A 17017-nucleotide genomic window follows, 5' to 3' on the forward strand; every position below is an offset into this window, starting at 1 on the left:
GATATTGTTTTGTTTTTATGATTGCATTTTGGGCATTAAATTTTGCCAATTTTTGTAACCCGCCCTGAGTCCCCTTGGGTGAGAAGGGCGGGGTATAAATGTTGTAAATAAATAAATGAATAAATTTTGGCTTTCTTAATTGGAGTTAACATTCTGTATTCAGGGCTCAAAATAGATGCAACATGAATTGTCTCAATGCAATTAACCAATGCCTTAAATCAAGAAATAGTTTTCTAAGATCTACAGACCTCAGCAAGCGAGAGTCCAAAAGTGGCAGGCTAAAACCCGAAATCTCAATCAGTGGCTGACGCCGGATGAGAGACTCCCTCCCGGGCACACAGAAGACTGGGCGACATGGAAAGCTCTGAACAGACTGCGCTCTGGCACCACAAGATGCAGAGCCAACCTTAAGAAATGAGGCTACAAAGTGGAGTCCACGACATGCGAGTGTGAAGAGCAAACCACAGACCACCTACTACAATGCAGCCTGAGCCCTGCCACATGCATAACGGAGGACCTTCTTATAGCAACACTAGAGGCATTCCAAGTGGCCAGCTACTGGTCAAAGGACATTTAGTATAATGCCAAGTTGTTGTGTTTTTTTTTAACTTTGTGTTTTCAAATACATTACAACCTGCACCCCCGGTTTGCTTCTGACACGATAAATAAAAATGCAATTAACCTACACATTTAAAAATGTAAATAGCAGTTGTATGTGTGCAAAGGGGGGAGCATCGTAGCCTTTACACCTCACTATGGATTTGAACAGCACCCTACTCTGGTTTTTCCGACAAGCCTTCGATCATGTTTAGACTCTCTTATAATACATATGGGAGTCTAAACATGATCAAAGGCTTGTTGGAAAAGCCAGAATAGGGTTCTGATCAGATCCATAGTGAGGTGTAGATCATGTTTAGACTCTCTTATAATACATATGTGGAACCCCTGATAGCGCAGCGTGTTGAAGCACTGAGCTGCTGAACTTGTGGACTGAAAGGTCGCAGGTTCGAATCCATGGAGCGGAGTGAGTGTCTGCTGTCAGCCCCAGCTTCTGCCAACCTAGCAGTTTGAAAACATGCAAATGTGAGTAGATCAATAAGTACTGCTCTGGTGGGAAGGTAACGGTGCCCCATGCAATAATGCCAGCCACATGACCTTGGAGGTGTCTACGGACAACGCTGGCTCTTTGGCTTAGAAATGGAGATGAGCACTAACCCCAAGAGTCGGACACGATTGGACTTAACGTCAAGGAAAAACCTTTACCTTTACCTATAATACATATAAGGACTGTTAGACTCTTTTTTAGCACTTTACAAATCTGAGGTCGAATACTACTGTTTTATCTACAACAATTGCTGTATTTTATTGTTTTTTACCAGGGGATACTGTGAATGTATGATGCTGTGTTGACTGTTTATTGCCTATGCTTTGTTTTGCACTTGTTGCATTTTGTATTAAGTGTTTTGTGAGCTGTCCCAAATCCCTCTGGGAGATGGTGGTGGGATATAAATAAAGTTTTATTATTTATTATATTATTCCTCCCAGTTCTGTTGTTTTCACCCTCCTTCATGCAGGGAACTGCTGCATGTATTTCTGTTTATGCAGAAGATAAACTATATCTCACTCCTTGACATGGGTGTTTGCTGACATTGGCCTAATCACTTTATCCGTGGGTGTTTGGCACCGGCCGGCACTTGACTTTCTTAAGATCCGAGAGACAGGAAAGGGTTAGGGTTCACCTCTTTACACTTCCTGGTCTCATAACAGAACGGCTTGCTGAGTCAGAGAGGTAAGCCACACCTGTGACTTTTAGCAGCCAGTGTTTAAAAGCAGAGGGAACTTCCACGCGGCATCAGATCTGAGCACTCTTCTCTGGTCCTCGTTGCGGCTGCTTTATATTCAAAACCTTGCTCAGTGCAGGACACAAGGGCTCAGTTTTGGTGTAAGTGTTGCCAAGTCTTCCTTTCCTTTGTGTCCTCTGAGCTCTTTTGTTTACTTTGTCAGTCCTTGCAGGAAATCCAAGAGCTAAAAGTAGGTGCAGTCGCTGGGAGAGTAATTGCCATGTGGAGAGCTTGCGTTCCTGCTGCATCTTAAGGGTGGGGAGAGATTTTTCTCTCCCCTTTGGCCACTGATGTGCTTCTGCTGGAAAAGGTGGCAGAGAAAGTGACTTCTTGCTCTTCTCTCCTCAGGTCAGCCTTCTCTTCTTCTTTCTCCCCGCGCAAGGCTTTAGTGTGAGAAGTTTCTTCCACAACCATGCTGAAGCAAATCCTGGCCGACATGTATGTGGATCCAGAGCTGCTGGCAGAGCTCAGTGAAGAGCAAAAGCAGATCTTGTTCTTCAAGATGAGGCAGGAGCAGATCCGGAGGTGGAAGGAAAGAGAAGATGCGGCCACTGTACCGAAACCAGCGCGGAAGGCAGGTCAGTGTGTGAGCCCAGGAGAAAAACGGGATTATCTAGCCCAGGGGTCCCCAAACTAAGGCCCGGGGGCCGGATGCGGCCCATCAAAGCTATCTATCCGGCCCCCACGGCACAAGGGCAGAAGGGGGTTGGGCTAAATGACCCAAGGGGTCTCTTCTTCTCTTACAACCCTTCTTCTTCTTCTTCTTCTTCTTATTATTATTATTATTATTATTATTATTATTAACATTGAGGCTGGGTGGCCATCTGTCAGGGGTGCTTTGCTTGTGCTTTTGGTGCTCAAAGGCAGAAGGGGGTTGGACTCAATGGCCCAAGGGGTCTCTTCCAACCCTCTTTATTATTATTATTATTATTATTATTATTATTATTATTATCATTGACACAACGACGTTGTATGACACAGCAAACAAGATAGATATGCTGGATTTCGTTTCACAAAATCACAAGTCGAACACTTCCCAAGTGTCTAGGACTGTGTGATGTATTTTCGGATGATGCGTGCAGATCCCAGTAAGGTGGCCTTTTGCAGTTGGCAGATCGTAATTTTGTCAATGTCTATTGTTTCCAAATGCCGATCATCATTATTATTATTATTATTATTATTATTATTATTATTATTATTATTATTATCATTATTATCATTGAGGCTGGGTGGCCATCTGTCAGGGGTGCTTTGCTTGTGCTTTTGCTGCACAAAGGCAGAAGGGGGTTGGACTCAATGGCCCAAGGGGTCTCTTCCAACCCTCTTTATTATTATTATTTTATTATGACACAGCAAACAAGATAGATATGCTGGATTTCGTATCACAAAATCACAAGTCGAACACTTCCCAAGTGTCCAGGACTGTGTGATGTATTTTCGGATGATGCGTGCATATAATAATAATTATTATAATTATAATAATTATTATTATTATTAACATTGAGGCTGGGTGGCCATCTGTCAGGGGTGCTTTGCTTGTGCTTTCGGTGCACAAAGACAGAAGGGGAATGGACTCAATGGCCCAAAAGGTCTCTTTCAACTCTCTTTTTTATTATTGTTGTTGTTGTTGTTATTATTATTATTGCTCGGTGGCCAACTATAGTCCAGCCCTCCAACGGTCCGAAGAATCGTGAACTGGCCCCCTGTTTAAAAAGTTTGGGGACCCCTGATCTAGCCCACTGGATATGATAGCCATGTTTAAATATCTGAAAAGATGCCACATTGAGGAAGAGGCAAACTTGTTTTCTGTTGCTCTGGGGATTATGATCCCTTCAATGGATTCAAATGGCAGAGAAAAAGATTTCACCTACCCTGCTTCCATGAAAATAAGACATCCCCAGAAAATAAGACCTAGTAGAGGTTTTGCTGAATTGCTAAATATAAGGCCTAGTAAAGTTTTTGTTTGGAAGCATGCAGGGTCGGTAAATGTACATACCATAGATGGTTGTACGTGGAAATGAAGGTAGTAACAAGAAATATTAATAATATAATAACATTATTCTTGTATCCCCAGAAGGGACTCAGGGCAGCTTACACAGGGACAAGCCCAACAACAACATACATTTACATACGAACAGAAACTTCAAACAGAAATTTAAAAACAGTATAGCAATAAAATATAATGTAGAAATTCTTGAAAGGATTCACAGTTTGGTTATGCTGGTTTGTGATGACAACTACAGTAGAGTCTCACTTATCCAACATAAACGGGCTGGCAGAATGTTGGATAAGCGAATGTGTTGGATAATAAGGAGAGATTAAGGAGAACTCTATTAAACATCAAATTAGGCAATGATTTTACAAATTAAGCACCAAAATATCATGTTGTACAACAAATTTGACAGAAAAAGTAGTTCAATATGCAGTAATGCTACATAGTAATTACTGTATTTACGAATTTAGCACCAAAATATCACTATGTATTGAAAGTATTGACTACAAAAATGCGTTGGATAATCCAGAACGTTGGATAAGTGAGCGTTGGATAAGTGAGACTCTACTGTAGTAACAAGAAATAATAATAATAATATAATAACTTTATTCTTGTATTCCCAGAAGGGACTCAGGGCAGCTTACACAGGGACAAGCCCAACAACAACATACATTTACATACAAACAGAAACTTAAAACAGAAATTTAAAAACAGTATACAATAAAATATAATGTAGAAATTCTTGAAAGGATTCACAGTTTGGTTATGCTGGTTTGTGATGACAACTACTGTACAGTGGACAATAACTTTTCATTTTTAAAAAATTCAACCATAAATGTGAATTCTTCTTTGTGGAAAAATAAGATATTCCCTGAAAATAAGACCTAACATATCTTTGGGAGCAAAAATTAATATAAGACACTGTCTTATTTTCGAGGAAACAGGGTATACATTAGGAAGAACTTCCTGCAAGTAGTGGAATATTCTGCCTTAGAGTGTAGTAGAATCTCTTTCCCTGGTGGTTTTTAAGCAAAGACTGGATGGCCATCTGTTAGGGGTGCTTTGATTCTATGTTCCTGAATGACAGGGGGTTGGACTAGTTGGCTCTTGTGGTCTCTTCCAACTCTATGAGTCTATGCGATTTTGATGTTACTAATTAGTAACATAGCATGAGGAAAATTACCGTATTTTCCGGCGTATAAGATGACCTTCAACTTTTCCAGTTAAAATAGTTTGGCATATACTCACCGTATAAGACTACCCCTCTTCCAACACATGCCAAATAAAAAAGACTCTCAAAGTGGTAATGCAAACACGTATGGAAAAAAGAGATAGAGTGGTGCTGTGCCCAGAAAAACATGCCTCTTTCACCCATCTGGCCCGCCCTTGTATCCTATTGCTGTGCCCCCTTCTCTGCCTCTCAGATCTAGCACATGCGCATCTGCGCCACTTCACTGCAGTCCTCAGGAGCAAGAACTGAGAGGCAGAGGAAGGAGGTACAGTTATAGGATACAAGGTCAGGCCAGATGAGTGAAAGAGGCGTGTTTTTCTGGGCTCAGCGTCACTCTTTTTTTCCATACCCCAGGCGTCCTGGACGCCTGCAACTTGCTCCGCCCTTCACTTTCACCTTCCTGGTGAGGCGCCCCCTCACCTCATCATCAGGATCGCATTAAGTCACTTATTTCCACGAATCCTGGTGAGTGGAATTTTTTTCCATTGTACTGGTACAGTGCCACCCTTGCTGCTTTCATACAGTCTCCTCATATGGCGGGGATGCGGCTGCGGCCGTTTTTGCGGTCCTCCCATCATATGTGGTGACCTCAGATTCTCCAGTACTGCTCAGAAGTTTCAGCAGCTGTCCTATAAGATGACACCCGGTGTGTAATACTAATAATAATAATAACTTTATTTTTATACCCTGCCTCTATCTCCCCAAAGGGAACTCAGGGTGGCTTACATGGGGCCAAGCCCGAATAAAAACAATAGCAATATAAAACACAATAGACAAAAAACATGCACAATTATAAAAATTTTAACATTAGCCAATGAAAACAAATGACAAGAACTAATAAAAACATGGATTTAAATGGAGAGGTTGTAAAAGTAGACTGGGTAAGGTGCACCATATAAATATTGTAAGATTATCTTCTTTTGAGAAGATTTTTTTCTGGATTAAAAAGTAGTCTTATACGCCAGAAAATACAGTAATTTTTACAGCTCTCACAACCCTCTCTCCCAGCTAGCATGGCCATGTATCATGCTGACTGTTGGATTCTGGACACTGAAGTATAAAAAGAAACTTTTTCTGAGCTTTGGCCATTAAGTAATATACTACAAATTACATTATGGAGGAACTTGCAAATCAAAGCAATGCAGTATCATATGAAGATGTTCTTTTGGGCTGTAAAACCATCCAATATCACTGAGTATTTTCCTTGGACTGACATATATGATACTAGGCTTTTGATAGATATCTTTTAGAATAAACAAACATATGGCCAGTTCGGTATTCTTCCTATATTGTCTGTATAAGAGGGGACAGAGACAGACTGTTAGGATGCCTTATTTGCAGCCAGTATATTGTAGAGGTCAGCAATGAGGTAAAGATCTCAATAACAACAACAACAACAATAATAATAACAACAACAACTTTATTTATATTCCGCCCTATCTCCCCAGTGGGACTCAGGGCAGATTCCAACATACAAAAAGGCAAAGATTCAATGCCTTAATTAAACAAACACGTAAGAAAAAGATAAAGGTAAAGCTTTTCCCCTGACATAAGGTCCAGTCATGTCCGATTCTTGAGGTTGGTGCTCATCTCCATTTCTAAGCCGAAGAGCCAACGTTGTCCGTAAACACCTCCAAGGTCATGTGGCCAGCATGACTGCATGGAGCACCGTTACGTTCCCACTGGAGCGGTACCTATTGATCTACTCACATTTGTATGTTTTTGAACTGCTAGGTTGGCAGAAGCTGGGGCTAACAGCAGGAGCTCACTCCGCTCCCCAAATTCGAACCTGTGACCTTTCGGTCCACAAGTTCAGCAGCTCAGTGCTTTAACATTCTGCGTCACCAGGGGCTCCTAAAGCAAACACGTACCAACAAAATAATTCAGAATAATCCAGAATAATAAATGGCTGAGAGATATAACTTAGCATCTAAGTGTCATCGCTGTGTGAGATGCAAAACTCCCCACTCGATATAAGTTATTATCTAAGGCTTCTTCTAAACTGCCATATAAAATCCAAATTACCTGCTTTGAACTGGAATATATGGCAGTGTAGAAGAGGCCTACGGATCATAGCTGTGTGAGATGCAAACTCTCCACTCTCCACTGACTAAATTAAGTACATGGGAACCTAATTGCTCATGTTGATCTAATTCCTGTTGCTTACTCCATTTCCAGCAATTTACTCCAATTATGTGTTCTGCCACAGGCTTAATGTATTGCCTTATGAAAGGTATTTGACTGTTGTTAGTGAACCTTTACACCTCTAAAGAAATGAGCACTGAGGATATAGAATAATAACTATCATTTTGAAAACACAGAATACCTCTGGTATTTCAAAAGACCTAGGGTTACAAGTTCATCCACATTCAGGTCAAATAGGTAGACTGTACATTTCCTTTTGTGTAACTTGACACTGAAGAACACCCAGCCCACTTCGAATCTTGTTTTCTCACACTTGTCTTAACTTCTTGGCATTTGGAACACATTAAGCAAATGGGACATTATCATATACAACTTTGGAAAATCCACCAGGAACACAGCCCTGCTTTAGTTGCATTTCATTTTGTTGCAATTCCAACAGTGAACAGGAAGAAAAGCACATAAGGGTGAGATAAAAACTACCAAAATATTTGGGCTTCAAGCTCTTCCTGAGAGCAACTGAGCCATTGGAAAGCATTTAAACTTTTCTGTTGAAGTAGTCATAACTGCACATGTCAAAACCATAGCAAAATGGACAAGCCACAATAAGGTTTATTCACACATGCAGGTCTCATAGTGCTGTTCCATTATTGAAAAAAGAAAGCAAAACAGCTAAATTTTCTAGGACTTAAAAAAAAAGTATGGAAGCAAAAGAGAAGAGGACCATGTCTGGAGTGATGAAACTATGGCATCTTAAGAGTAGACAGAAGGGAAGCAGTCTCAGATGAAATTCATTATCATTAATGTTGCAATTTTATAGTAACTCAGTAGGATTCTTGCTGTATTATTCATTACCTTTTTTGTAGCTTGTTTTCCTTTTTGAATAACCACTGAAAAAAGTTTGCAAATGGCCCATAAATTTGAGTAAAAAATCCCTTCCAGTGCCCCTCCAAAGAATTTTTGCCCATGAAAAGTACAGTAAAGTCTCACTTATCCAAGCTAAATGGGCCAGCAGAACCTTGGATAAGTGAATATGTTGGATAATAAGGAGGGATTAAGGAAAAGCCTATTAAACATCAAATTAGGTTATGATTTTACAAATTAAGCACCAAAACATCATGTTAGATAACAAATTTAACAGAAAAAGTAGTTCAATACGCAGTAATGTTATGCTGTAATTACTGTATTTACGAATTTAGCACCAAAATATCATGATACATTGAAAACATTGACTACAAAAATGACTTGGATAATCCAGAACCTTGGATAAGCGAGTCTTGGATAAGTGAGACTCTACTGTAATAGGGAAAGGGACAACGTTATCACAGTTGTGACTTTGGAGTATGGCTCCATCTTCATTCCCAATCCCCAAAATAATACAGTAGAGTCTCGCTTATCAAACCTTTGCTTATCCAACTTCTGTATTATCCAACACAGTTTGCCTCCTGCCCGGATCCACGTTTGTTTCTCTAGGCAGCAATGTGAGAACACGCCAACACGCCCAACAACAACACAAGCACAGCCATGCTCCCAAACAAGTGGCAGACTTGTTGTAAAACATGATGTTTTGGTGCTTAATTTGTAAAATTTGTAATTTGATGTTTAATAGGCTTTTTCTTAATCCCTCCTTATTATCCAACATTTTCACTTATCCAACATTCTGCCGGCCTGTTTATGTTGGATAAGTGAGACTCTGCTGTACATTATAAGAAATACATTTGGAGATACCTAATGTAACTCTTTGTCTTTACATGTTGATCGTTGAAATACTCAAGCAAATAGGGTTTGGGGATGATGAACATCTGTCTGAATGTGCAGGTACCAATTAATTAGATGCTAATCCTATGAGCCATATCTTGCTTTCTGCAACTATACTGCAACACCTAGTATAAAATTGGTGTGATGTTATGACAGAGATATGCACTTATGAACTGCAAACTCAGCACATGCTCTTGGGACACACCAATATTGCATGGAACTTTGCATTGATTTGATTTTTTGCAGTCTCTGCTGATAATCGTGTGCCTCCGATTATTCTGTCATTCTCACCCTACCGATGGGACCAGTTCTAGGTTTGAAGAAGCCATGTGCAGAGTTTGAAAAGTTTACTTTTCAGGCTATAACTCCCATAGTCCTCCGGGCAACATGGTCTATTCAAGGAAAGGTTTGCTTCTGCCACAGTAGCATGGAGTTTGATCACTCTCTTGACTGTAAACGGTCTGTTTTTCCCAGCCTAGTATTTTTTTCCCCTCTGTTTTTCAGGCCATGGAAAATCTGTGCAGTGGAAGCTGGGATCCGATGGTGATATCTGGGTTTGGGTGATGGGAGAGCACTCGCTGGATAAGCCGTACGACGTGCTCTGCAGTGAAATTCTTGCCGAAAGAGTGAGGCAGCAGTCGCTCCAGGAAGCAGAAGCAAAAAGGTTGGTATGGTTTTTCAAACGTTTGAAATAATAACCAAAAAAATCTGGTTCTTCCAGTCTGTTTGGTCCGTTGTCGCTTTTTCCTGGCAATCGAAAGGGTTCTCTTTGGGCCAGGTACTGACTAGTACTGACTAAATTAGATACTTCTCAGAGCAGATGAAAAGATAGTTCAACCTTTTTTTTCTTTTTGTTTATTTGTTTTTCCATAAACGTAGCTTGTTGGTGGGTGTATTACCTCCAGTAACAAATTAACTTCCCTGACTGGTCCAAATACTCATGGGAATAGAAGGAAAATAGTTTTAGAAATAAACTAAGTGGTGTTAGTCTGTGTCACTTTTGGCTGCAAGGTCTTCATTTCTGCTATGGCAACCTAGACTGGCTTTTTTGTGTGTTTTGCACTGTAAACATGGAAAGTAAGTACTGTAACTAGTTTCTTGCTCCTTTCTAGGAAAGCTTCTATTTTTACATTGGCAAACACTTTGGAACATAGGAAAGAACACGGTTATTTATTGAAATCTTCAGGAGCAACATCTAACTTGGGCATATCATAAGAACTTAACATGAGCACGTTCGCTTGACATACCTGAGTATATCATAACAACTTAATATAAACACTTTGGCTTGATATGCTTGAGCATATTACAATTTGATTTTTGGTTGATATACCTGAGCATAACAACCAACTTAACATACCGGTAAATACTTTTGCTTGATGTTGGGCATGTCACAATTTTAATATAAACACTTTTGCTTGATATGCTTGGGGATATCATAACAACGGAACATAAGCCCAGTAGGCCAGAAATGTCCTCGTCTCTGAAGAATTGATGCTTGGCATGAACTATTCCTTCTAGTATGTATGTAACCCAAATTGATAGATGGTATGGGCTGCTAGTAAGATTGTCACATTTTTTTGACACCAATATGGGCAACATAACCCTATAGGTTGCCCAGACTGTTTGAGATTGGCTGGTGCATGTGGGGTTAGCCTATATAAAGTCCACTTCTATTAATGTGAGAAAGGACCTCTTGTGAGAGTCCTAGTCTTAAAATAATAATAATAATAATAATAATAATAATAATAATAATAATAATAATAATAATCTTTATTTCTAGACCGCCCGCTCTTCCCAGAGGGACTCCGAGCGGTAAACATACATATAAAGCAGCAAACATTCAATGCCACAACAACTTCACATTATATCAAAAAGTGTAAAATGATGATAACATGCTTATTATAATAAAAATTCCAAATTAGAAAAAAACAATAAATTTAAGCATAGGTAAAGGTAAAGGTTTCCCTTGACGTTAAGTCCAGTCGTGTCCAACTCTGAGGGTTGGTGCTCATCTCCATTTCTAAGCCAAAGAGCCGGCATTGTCCGTAGACACCTCCAAGGTCATGTGGCCGGCATGACTGCATTGGAGCGGTACCTATTGATCTACTCACATTTGCATGTTTTCGAACTGCTAGGTTGGCAGGAGCTGGGGCTAACAGCGGGTGCTCACTCTGCTCCTTTCGGTCTGCAAATTCCGCAGCTCAGCGCTTTAACACACTGCGCCACCAGAGGCTCCAGATTTAAGCATAACAGTCAATAAAAAATTATTGCACAGAGTGAGTGTATACCTGGACCAAATTAAATGATCAAGTTGCAGAAAATGTTGGGCATTTGTTGTAGTTTCACTTAACCTAGCTGCTATGGGTTTGTTTTTTCGTGTCAGGAGCAACCTGAGTTGCTTCTGGAGTGAGAGAATTGGCTGTCTGCAAGGACGTTGTCCAGGGGACGCCCGGATGTTTTTAATGTTTTTACCATCCTTGTGGGAGGCTTCTCTAATGTTCCCGCATGGAGCTGGAGCTGATAGCGGGAGCTCATCCGCGCTCTCCCCGGGTGGGATTCGAACCTGGCAGCCTTCAGGTCAGCAACCCAACCTTCAAGTCACAAGGCTTTTATCCCCTAGGCCACGGGAGGCTCCTTGCTATGGGGTGACAATTATTGTAATCCTCCTCCTCTCCGTAAGCTAAAGTGCATAGATGTGTCTTTAACTGTTTCTTAAAGAAGAGGAGGGTGGGGGCCATTTTTATTTCTTTAGGGAGGGAGTTCCAGAGGCGGGAGATGATCACAGAGAAGGCCCCCTGTCTCGTTCCCACCAGCCACGCTTGTGACGGGGGTGGGACTGAGAGCAGGGCCTCCTCTGCAGACCGAAGTACCCAAGATGGTCTATACAGGGAGATGCAATTTGACAAATAGCCTGGACCTGAGTTGGCCTCTATGAGATTTTAGATGTTGCAGTAGTCTGAACTCCCATGAGAGACTCCCCTTGCAAAACTAAATTTATGCAAGCTTAGATAGGTCTTCTGTAGATCTGAGAGCAGGAAGAGTGAGCAGAAATGTACTAGCCGCAGATGAACCTTCATCTGAAGTCATTTTCTTGTGAGTGCAACTGTGCCTGCTTTTGGAAAGAGTGGACACCAACCACACTCAAAGCAAAATGTATAGTCCCAATATGGAACTGGACTTCAAACCCGAGACACCACAGACTTGTAAACACTAGTAGTAAGGTCATCTGGGTTTTCCCATGAAAAGCAAACACATTGTCTCTCAATGGTTCCTATTCAGCTGAGAAAATGTGAAGTGAGTGAGTGGGTAAAGTGAGTGGCCCTCAGAAGTGTTACGCTTGCCCCTCTTTCTCCATTAAATGTTCGAATTGGGATGCATATACAGTAGAGTCTCACTTATCCAAGCTAAACAGGCCAGCAGAAGCTTGGATAAGCGAATATGTTGGATAATAGAGAGAGATTAAGGAAAAGCCTATTAAACATCAAATTAGGTTATGATTTTACAAATTAAGCACCAAAACATCATGTTATACAACAAATTTGACAGAAAAAGTAGTTCAGTACTGTATTTATGAATTTAGCACCAAAATATCATGATATATTGAAAACATTGACTACAAAAATGGCTTGGATTATCCAGAGGCTTGGATAAGCGAGGCTTGGATAAGTGAGACTCTACTGTAATATCATCAAAAACTGTCCAATGGAATCCATAGAAGAAACAGATAGTAATTTATTAGCAGAAGAGCCCAACACATAGGCCAAAACATGTTGATCAAGATGGCTATACAGTAGAGTCTCACTTATCCAACACTCGCTTATCCAATGTTCTGGATTATCCAATGCATTTTTGTAGTCAATGTTTTCAATATATCATGATATTTTGGTGCTAAATTCATAAATACAGTAATTACTACAAAGCATTACTGCGTATTGAACTACTTTTTCTGTCAAATTTGTTGTATAACATGATGTTTTGGTGCTTAATTTGTAAAATCATAACCTAATTTGATGTTTAATAGGCTTTTCCTTAATCTCTCTTTATTATCCAACATATTCGCTTATCCAATGTTCTGCCGGCCCATTTACGTTGGATAAGCGAAACTCTACTGTATATTGCCTCCAGCCAGATCTTGAAGAAGTTACTTTGTCGATTACAGCTTCAAGATTCTCCCAGTCGGTATGAGCACTGGCCACTTTTTCAAGTTCTGCTCCCAGTTTCAGAGAATAAATGTCCCTGAATACCAGGTGCTCAGGAACCTCCAACAGGAAGGTGTTATTTATCTCATTTCCTTCCCTTGAGTTTCCCAAAGGGATCTGGCAAGGCAATGTTGGAACAGAATGCTGGATTAGTTCAGCCTTTTGTATGATCTACTGCGACTCCTTGTATGTGTTTAAGAAAACACATCAACAAAAATGCCTACTCATCATCCAAGTGAAAGGAAATGGCCTGAGTGAGTTTTTGAGAGGGATTGTCAGGGTCCTTGATACAGAAGGTCTTTCATGAAGATCTCCAATCATTATTTTCTAAACCTGAAATGTAATCGCTAATGTGCAGCAATTTGACTTGAACAGTGGGACTATTGAAGTCTTTGAAGAGGAGGGTCAAAAGGCTCATCAAATACAAAGGGCTTATTTTCTTGCATAAGGCTAACCACAGTTTTCATGGGCCAATTTAGATGGGGAAAATGATTGGGTTGATCACCACTTCCTCCAGCATCCATCTAATCTAATTGACAGCCTGCTGCAGTCATATCTCAGAACGTTGCACAATTATGCATATAAATTGTAGGAGCAATGTAATGGGTAGATCATTCATCATACATTGGATTCACAGTATCTGCTAGGATTTGGTTCCAGAAAACCATCCTACCCCGTCCCCATGGATATAAAAGCCATGGATCTTTTAGTCCTATTATAAACAATGATATAGTACAATGGTGCTCCTTATAGAAAATAACAAACAGCTCAAACAAGTGAGAGAGCCTAAGGATCAGTGAAAAGGCAGGAGGCTACTGCAGGTATGCCTACACATGAACATAGTGTATGATTTTACCAATCAATGTTTACTTTCTGGAATCCCATCCCCAAATACTTTTGGGCCACAGTCAGCTGAATCCATGGATGCAGAATCCATGTACCGTATATACTCGAGTATAAGCCGACCCAAAATATAAGCCGAGACACCTAATTTTACTACAAAAAAACTGGGAAAACATTGACTCCAGTATAAGCCGAGGGTGGTAAATTTCAGAAATAAAAATAGATACCAATAAAATTACATTAATTGAGGCATCAGTAGGTTAAATATTTTTGAACACTTACATAAAGCTCAATTTAAGATAAGACTGTCCAACTCTGATCAAATCATTATTCTCATCTCCTTCAATGTAAATGGAGTCTCCGGTGGCCTAGGGGATAAAAGCCTTGAGACTGGAAGGTTGGGTTGCTGACCTGAAGGCTGCCAGGTTCGAATTCCACCCGGGGAGAGTGGATGAGCTCCCTCTATCAGCTCCAGCTCCATGCGGGGACATGAGAGAAGCCTCCCATAAGGATGGTAAAACATCAAAACATCTGGGCGTCCCCTGGGTAAAGTCCTTGCAGACAGCCAATTCTCTCACTCCAGAAGCAACTCAGGTTGCTCCTGACACGAAAAAAAAATGTAAATGTACTTATGTATCCTTTTAATAATAATAGAGTAAAATAATACATGTAATAATAATAATAATAATAATAATGATAATGATAATAAATACAGGAAAATAATACAAGTTATAATAAATAGAGTAAAATAATAAATGCAATAATAATAATAATAATAATAATAATAAGATCAGAGTGAAATAATAAATGTATTAATAATAATAATAAAAATACAGTAAATTAAATGTAATAGTAGCAACAATAATAGAGAAAAATAATACATGTAATAATATCAATAATAATAGAGAAAAATAATAAATGTACCATATATTCTCGAGTATAAGCTGACCCAAATATAAGCCAACTGAGTATTAGCTTCTTTTTTTTCGTGTCAGGAGCAACCGGAGTTGCTTCTGGAGTGAGAGAATTGGTCGTCTGCAAGGACGTTGCCCAGGGGACGCCCGGATGTTTTGATGTTTTTACCATCTTTGTGGGAGGCTTCTCTCATGTCCCTGCATGGAGCTGGAGCTGATAGAGGGAGCTCATCCGCGCTCTCCCCGGGTGGGATTCGAACCTGGCAGCTTTCAGGTCAGCAACCCAACCTTCAAGTCACGAGGCTTTTATCCCCTAGGCCACGGGGGCTCCTTTGAGTATTAGCTGAGGGGGGGCTTTTTAAGTTTTAAAAAAAGGGCTGAAAAACTAGGCTTATACTCAGGTATATACAGTATGTGAAGTACTGTATAATAATCCACCTTCTATTTAGTGAACTGAATGACATATCAATAGAATAGGTGGTTAGTTACAATGGAAGCATTGCAGTTAGGAAAATCAGAGCAAGAACCTTAGAGGCACTAGTTTGGATGCCAGAATCATATATGAAATAATTAATTTCACAAACAATTTTAACAGTCTTCATGCTGTGAAGTCACATTCACATCTCATACCACATCCCTTTGAAAATCTAATCACATTTCTAAAATACAGTATCTCCTTTTGCAACTTCTGTTAGCACTGCAAGACAAATCTGTGCTGATGAAAAACCTGTTGTTTGAAAAACATGGTATTATTTGTTCTTGCAAAATTCCTCTTTTGTTCTTTTTTATAGGAGAGGTTCAGTGGAAGAGGTGACCGAGCATCATGTTATGTCACATCCTCATTGTCTATCGGACACTCACCTTGGATCAGAAATCCAGAGAGACAATAAAAGCCCTATGAATTGGCTGAAGGGTGCAGCAATCCAAAATCAAGACCAGGTGATTGTATAGTCTTATGCCGCAACTCAAATGTTAAGAATAAATAAGAATTGATATTGAGAAAATATGATGGTGGTTCCAGGAACTACAGCTGAAGTCCAGAATAACCTTGGGTCGTGATCAGATCTTCTGATATTTTTATGATTGAAAAGTCATCACGGTGGTCAACTGAATGGATTTGGGTTGTCCTGCTTCAGGTGTAGGTTACTTCCAGTGATTGTTGAGGGACGTCAAACATACATACAGACGTTGAGGGACATCATGTGATGGGCTGCATGCCCATCCATCCCTCAACTTGGGCAGAAGCATCCTAGGGCATCATAGGGAACTAAAAAATCATCATACAATGAGGTCCCCAATTAGAATATATTCTAGAAAGCTTCCAAATACACTACAAATCTACAAATACAAACAAAAATGAAAGAAAAAAACACACACACAAAGAAAAAACTCAATTAGAAGACAAAGAAAAAAGAACAGAATTAAGAAAAAAGTGGCTTCCATTCTGCCTTTCAACTGTTATATAACAGTACTAGCTGTGCCCGGCCACGCGTTGCTGTGGCTTAGTCTGGTGGTGTTGGTCAGTCTGCATTAGGTTGTATTTATGCTGTGACCTCCACCTTCTTTATACTCACATTAGTAGTAGTATTTGAAGTCTGTTACCTTCTTCAATTTTTGTGTTGATTGATAATTGCTTGAGATCCCTGTTGTCTTTGGTTTGTTGTTAATTGTAATGTCTGATTGTACTGAGTGCGGTTTATATTTTTATTGTGGTACAATAGTCTTTTTTTTTGTTTTGCCTGTGTAGGTGTTTATTATTATTGTTGTTGTAGTGGTCATGAAGGTTGGATAAGTTAGATGCTACTGTATTGTTTTTTGGAGGCCCAGTGTAGCACTGACTGGCCTCTCAGCCTCAGTGCCTGGCTGTTTCTTGCCTGTGATGGTGTTGATTCTTATTGTTGTTGTTGTTGTCATTGTTATTATTGTAATTGTTTTTTTGGAGGCCAAGTGTGAATGTAGGGATTGGGGAGGTGGATGAGTTGTCAAATTTTGTATTTGTTATAGTCACAATGCGTTGTTGTGAGTTTTGTGGGTCTGGATTGTGGTTTTGTGGTGTGGTTGTGTTGTTACAACTGAGAGGCAAGGCTTTTGTGTTG

At 40.0% G+C, this 17017-nt stretch overlaps 1 protein-coding gene across 2 annotated transcripts in view; it reads left to right on the forward strand.

Annotated features, from left to right (window-relative positions):
• Positions 1–1797: 1797 nt before the first annotated feature.
• sh2d4a (SH2 domain containing 4A) overlaps positions 1798–17017 on the forward strand; it is a 35482-nt gene continuing 20262 nt past the window's right edge. Inside the window, exons 1-4 of one of the 2 annotated variants that reach the window (XM_062984237.1) lie at positions 1798–1942; positions 2190–2419; positions 9470–9629; positions 15713–15860. In XM_062984237.1, coding sequence (XP_062840307.1) covers positions 2254–2419; positions 9470–9629; positions 15713–15860 — 474 coding nt within the window. In that variant the 5' untranslated portion in view covers positions 1798–1942; positions 2190–2253. The remainder of the gene's footprint in view (positions 1943–2189; positions 2420–9469; positions 9630–15712; positions 15861–17017) is intronic. The other variant, XM_062984236.1, reaches the window with a different exon arrangement.

The sequence above is a fragment of the Anolis carolinensis genome, chromosome 6 (genome assembly GCF_035594765.1).
Source record: "Anolis carolinensis isolate JA03-04 chromosome 6, rAnoCar3.1.pri, whole genome shotgun sequence".
NCBI lineage: Eukaryota > Metazoa > Chordata > Lepidosauria > Squamata > Dactyloidae > Anolis > Anolis carolinensis.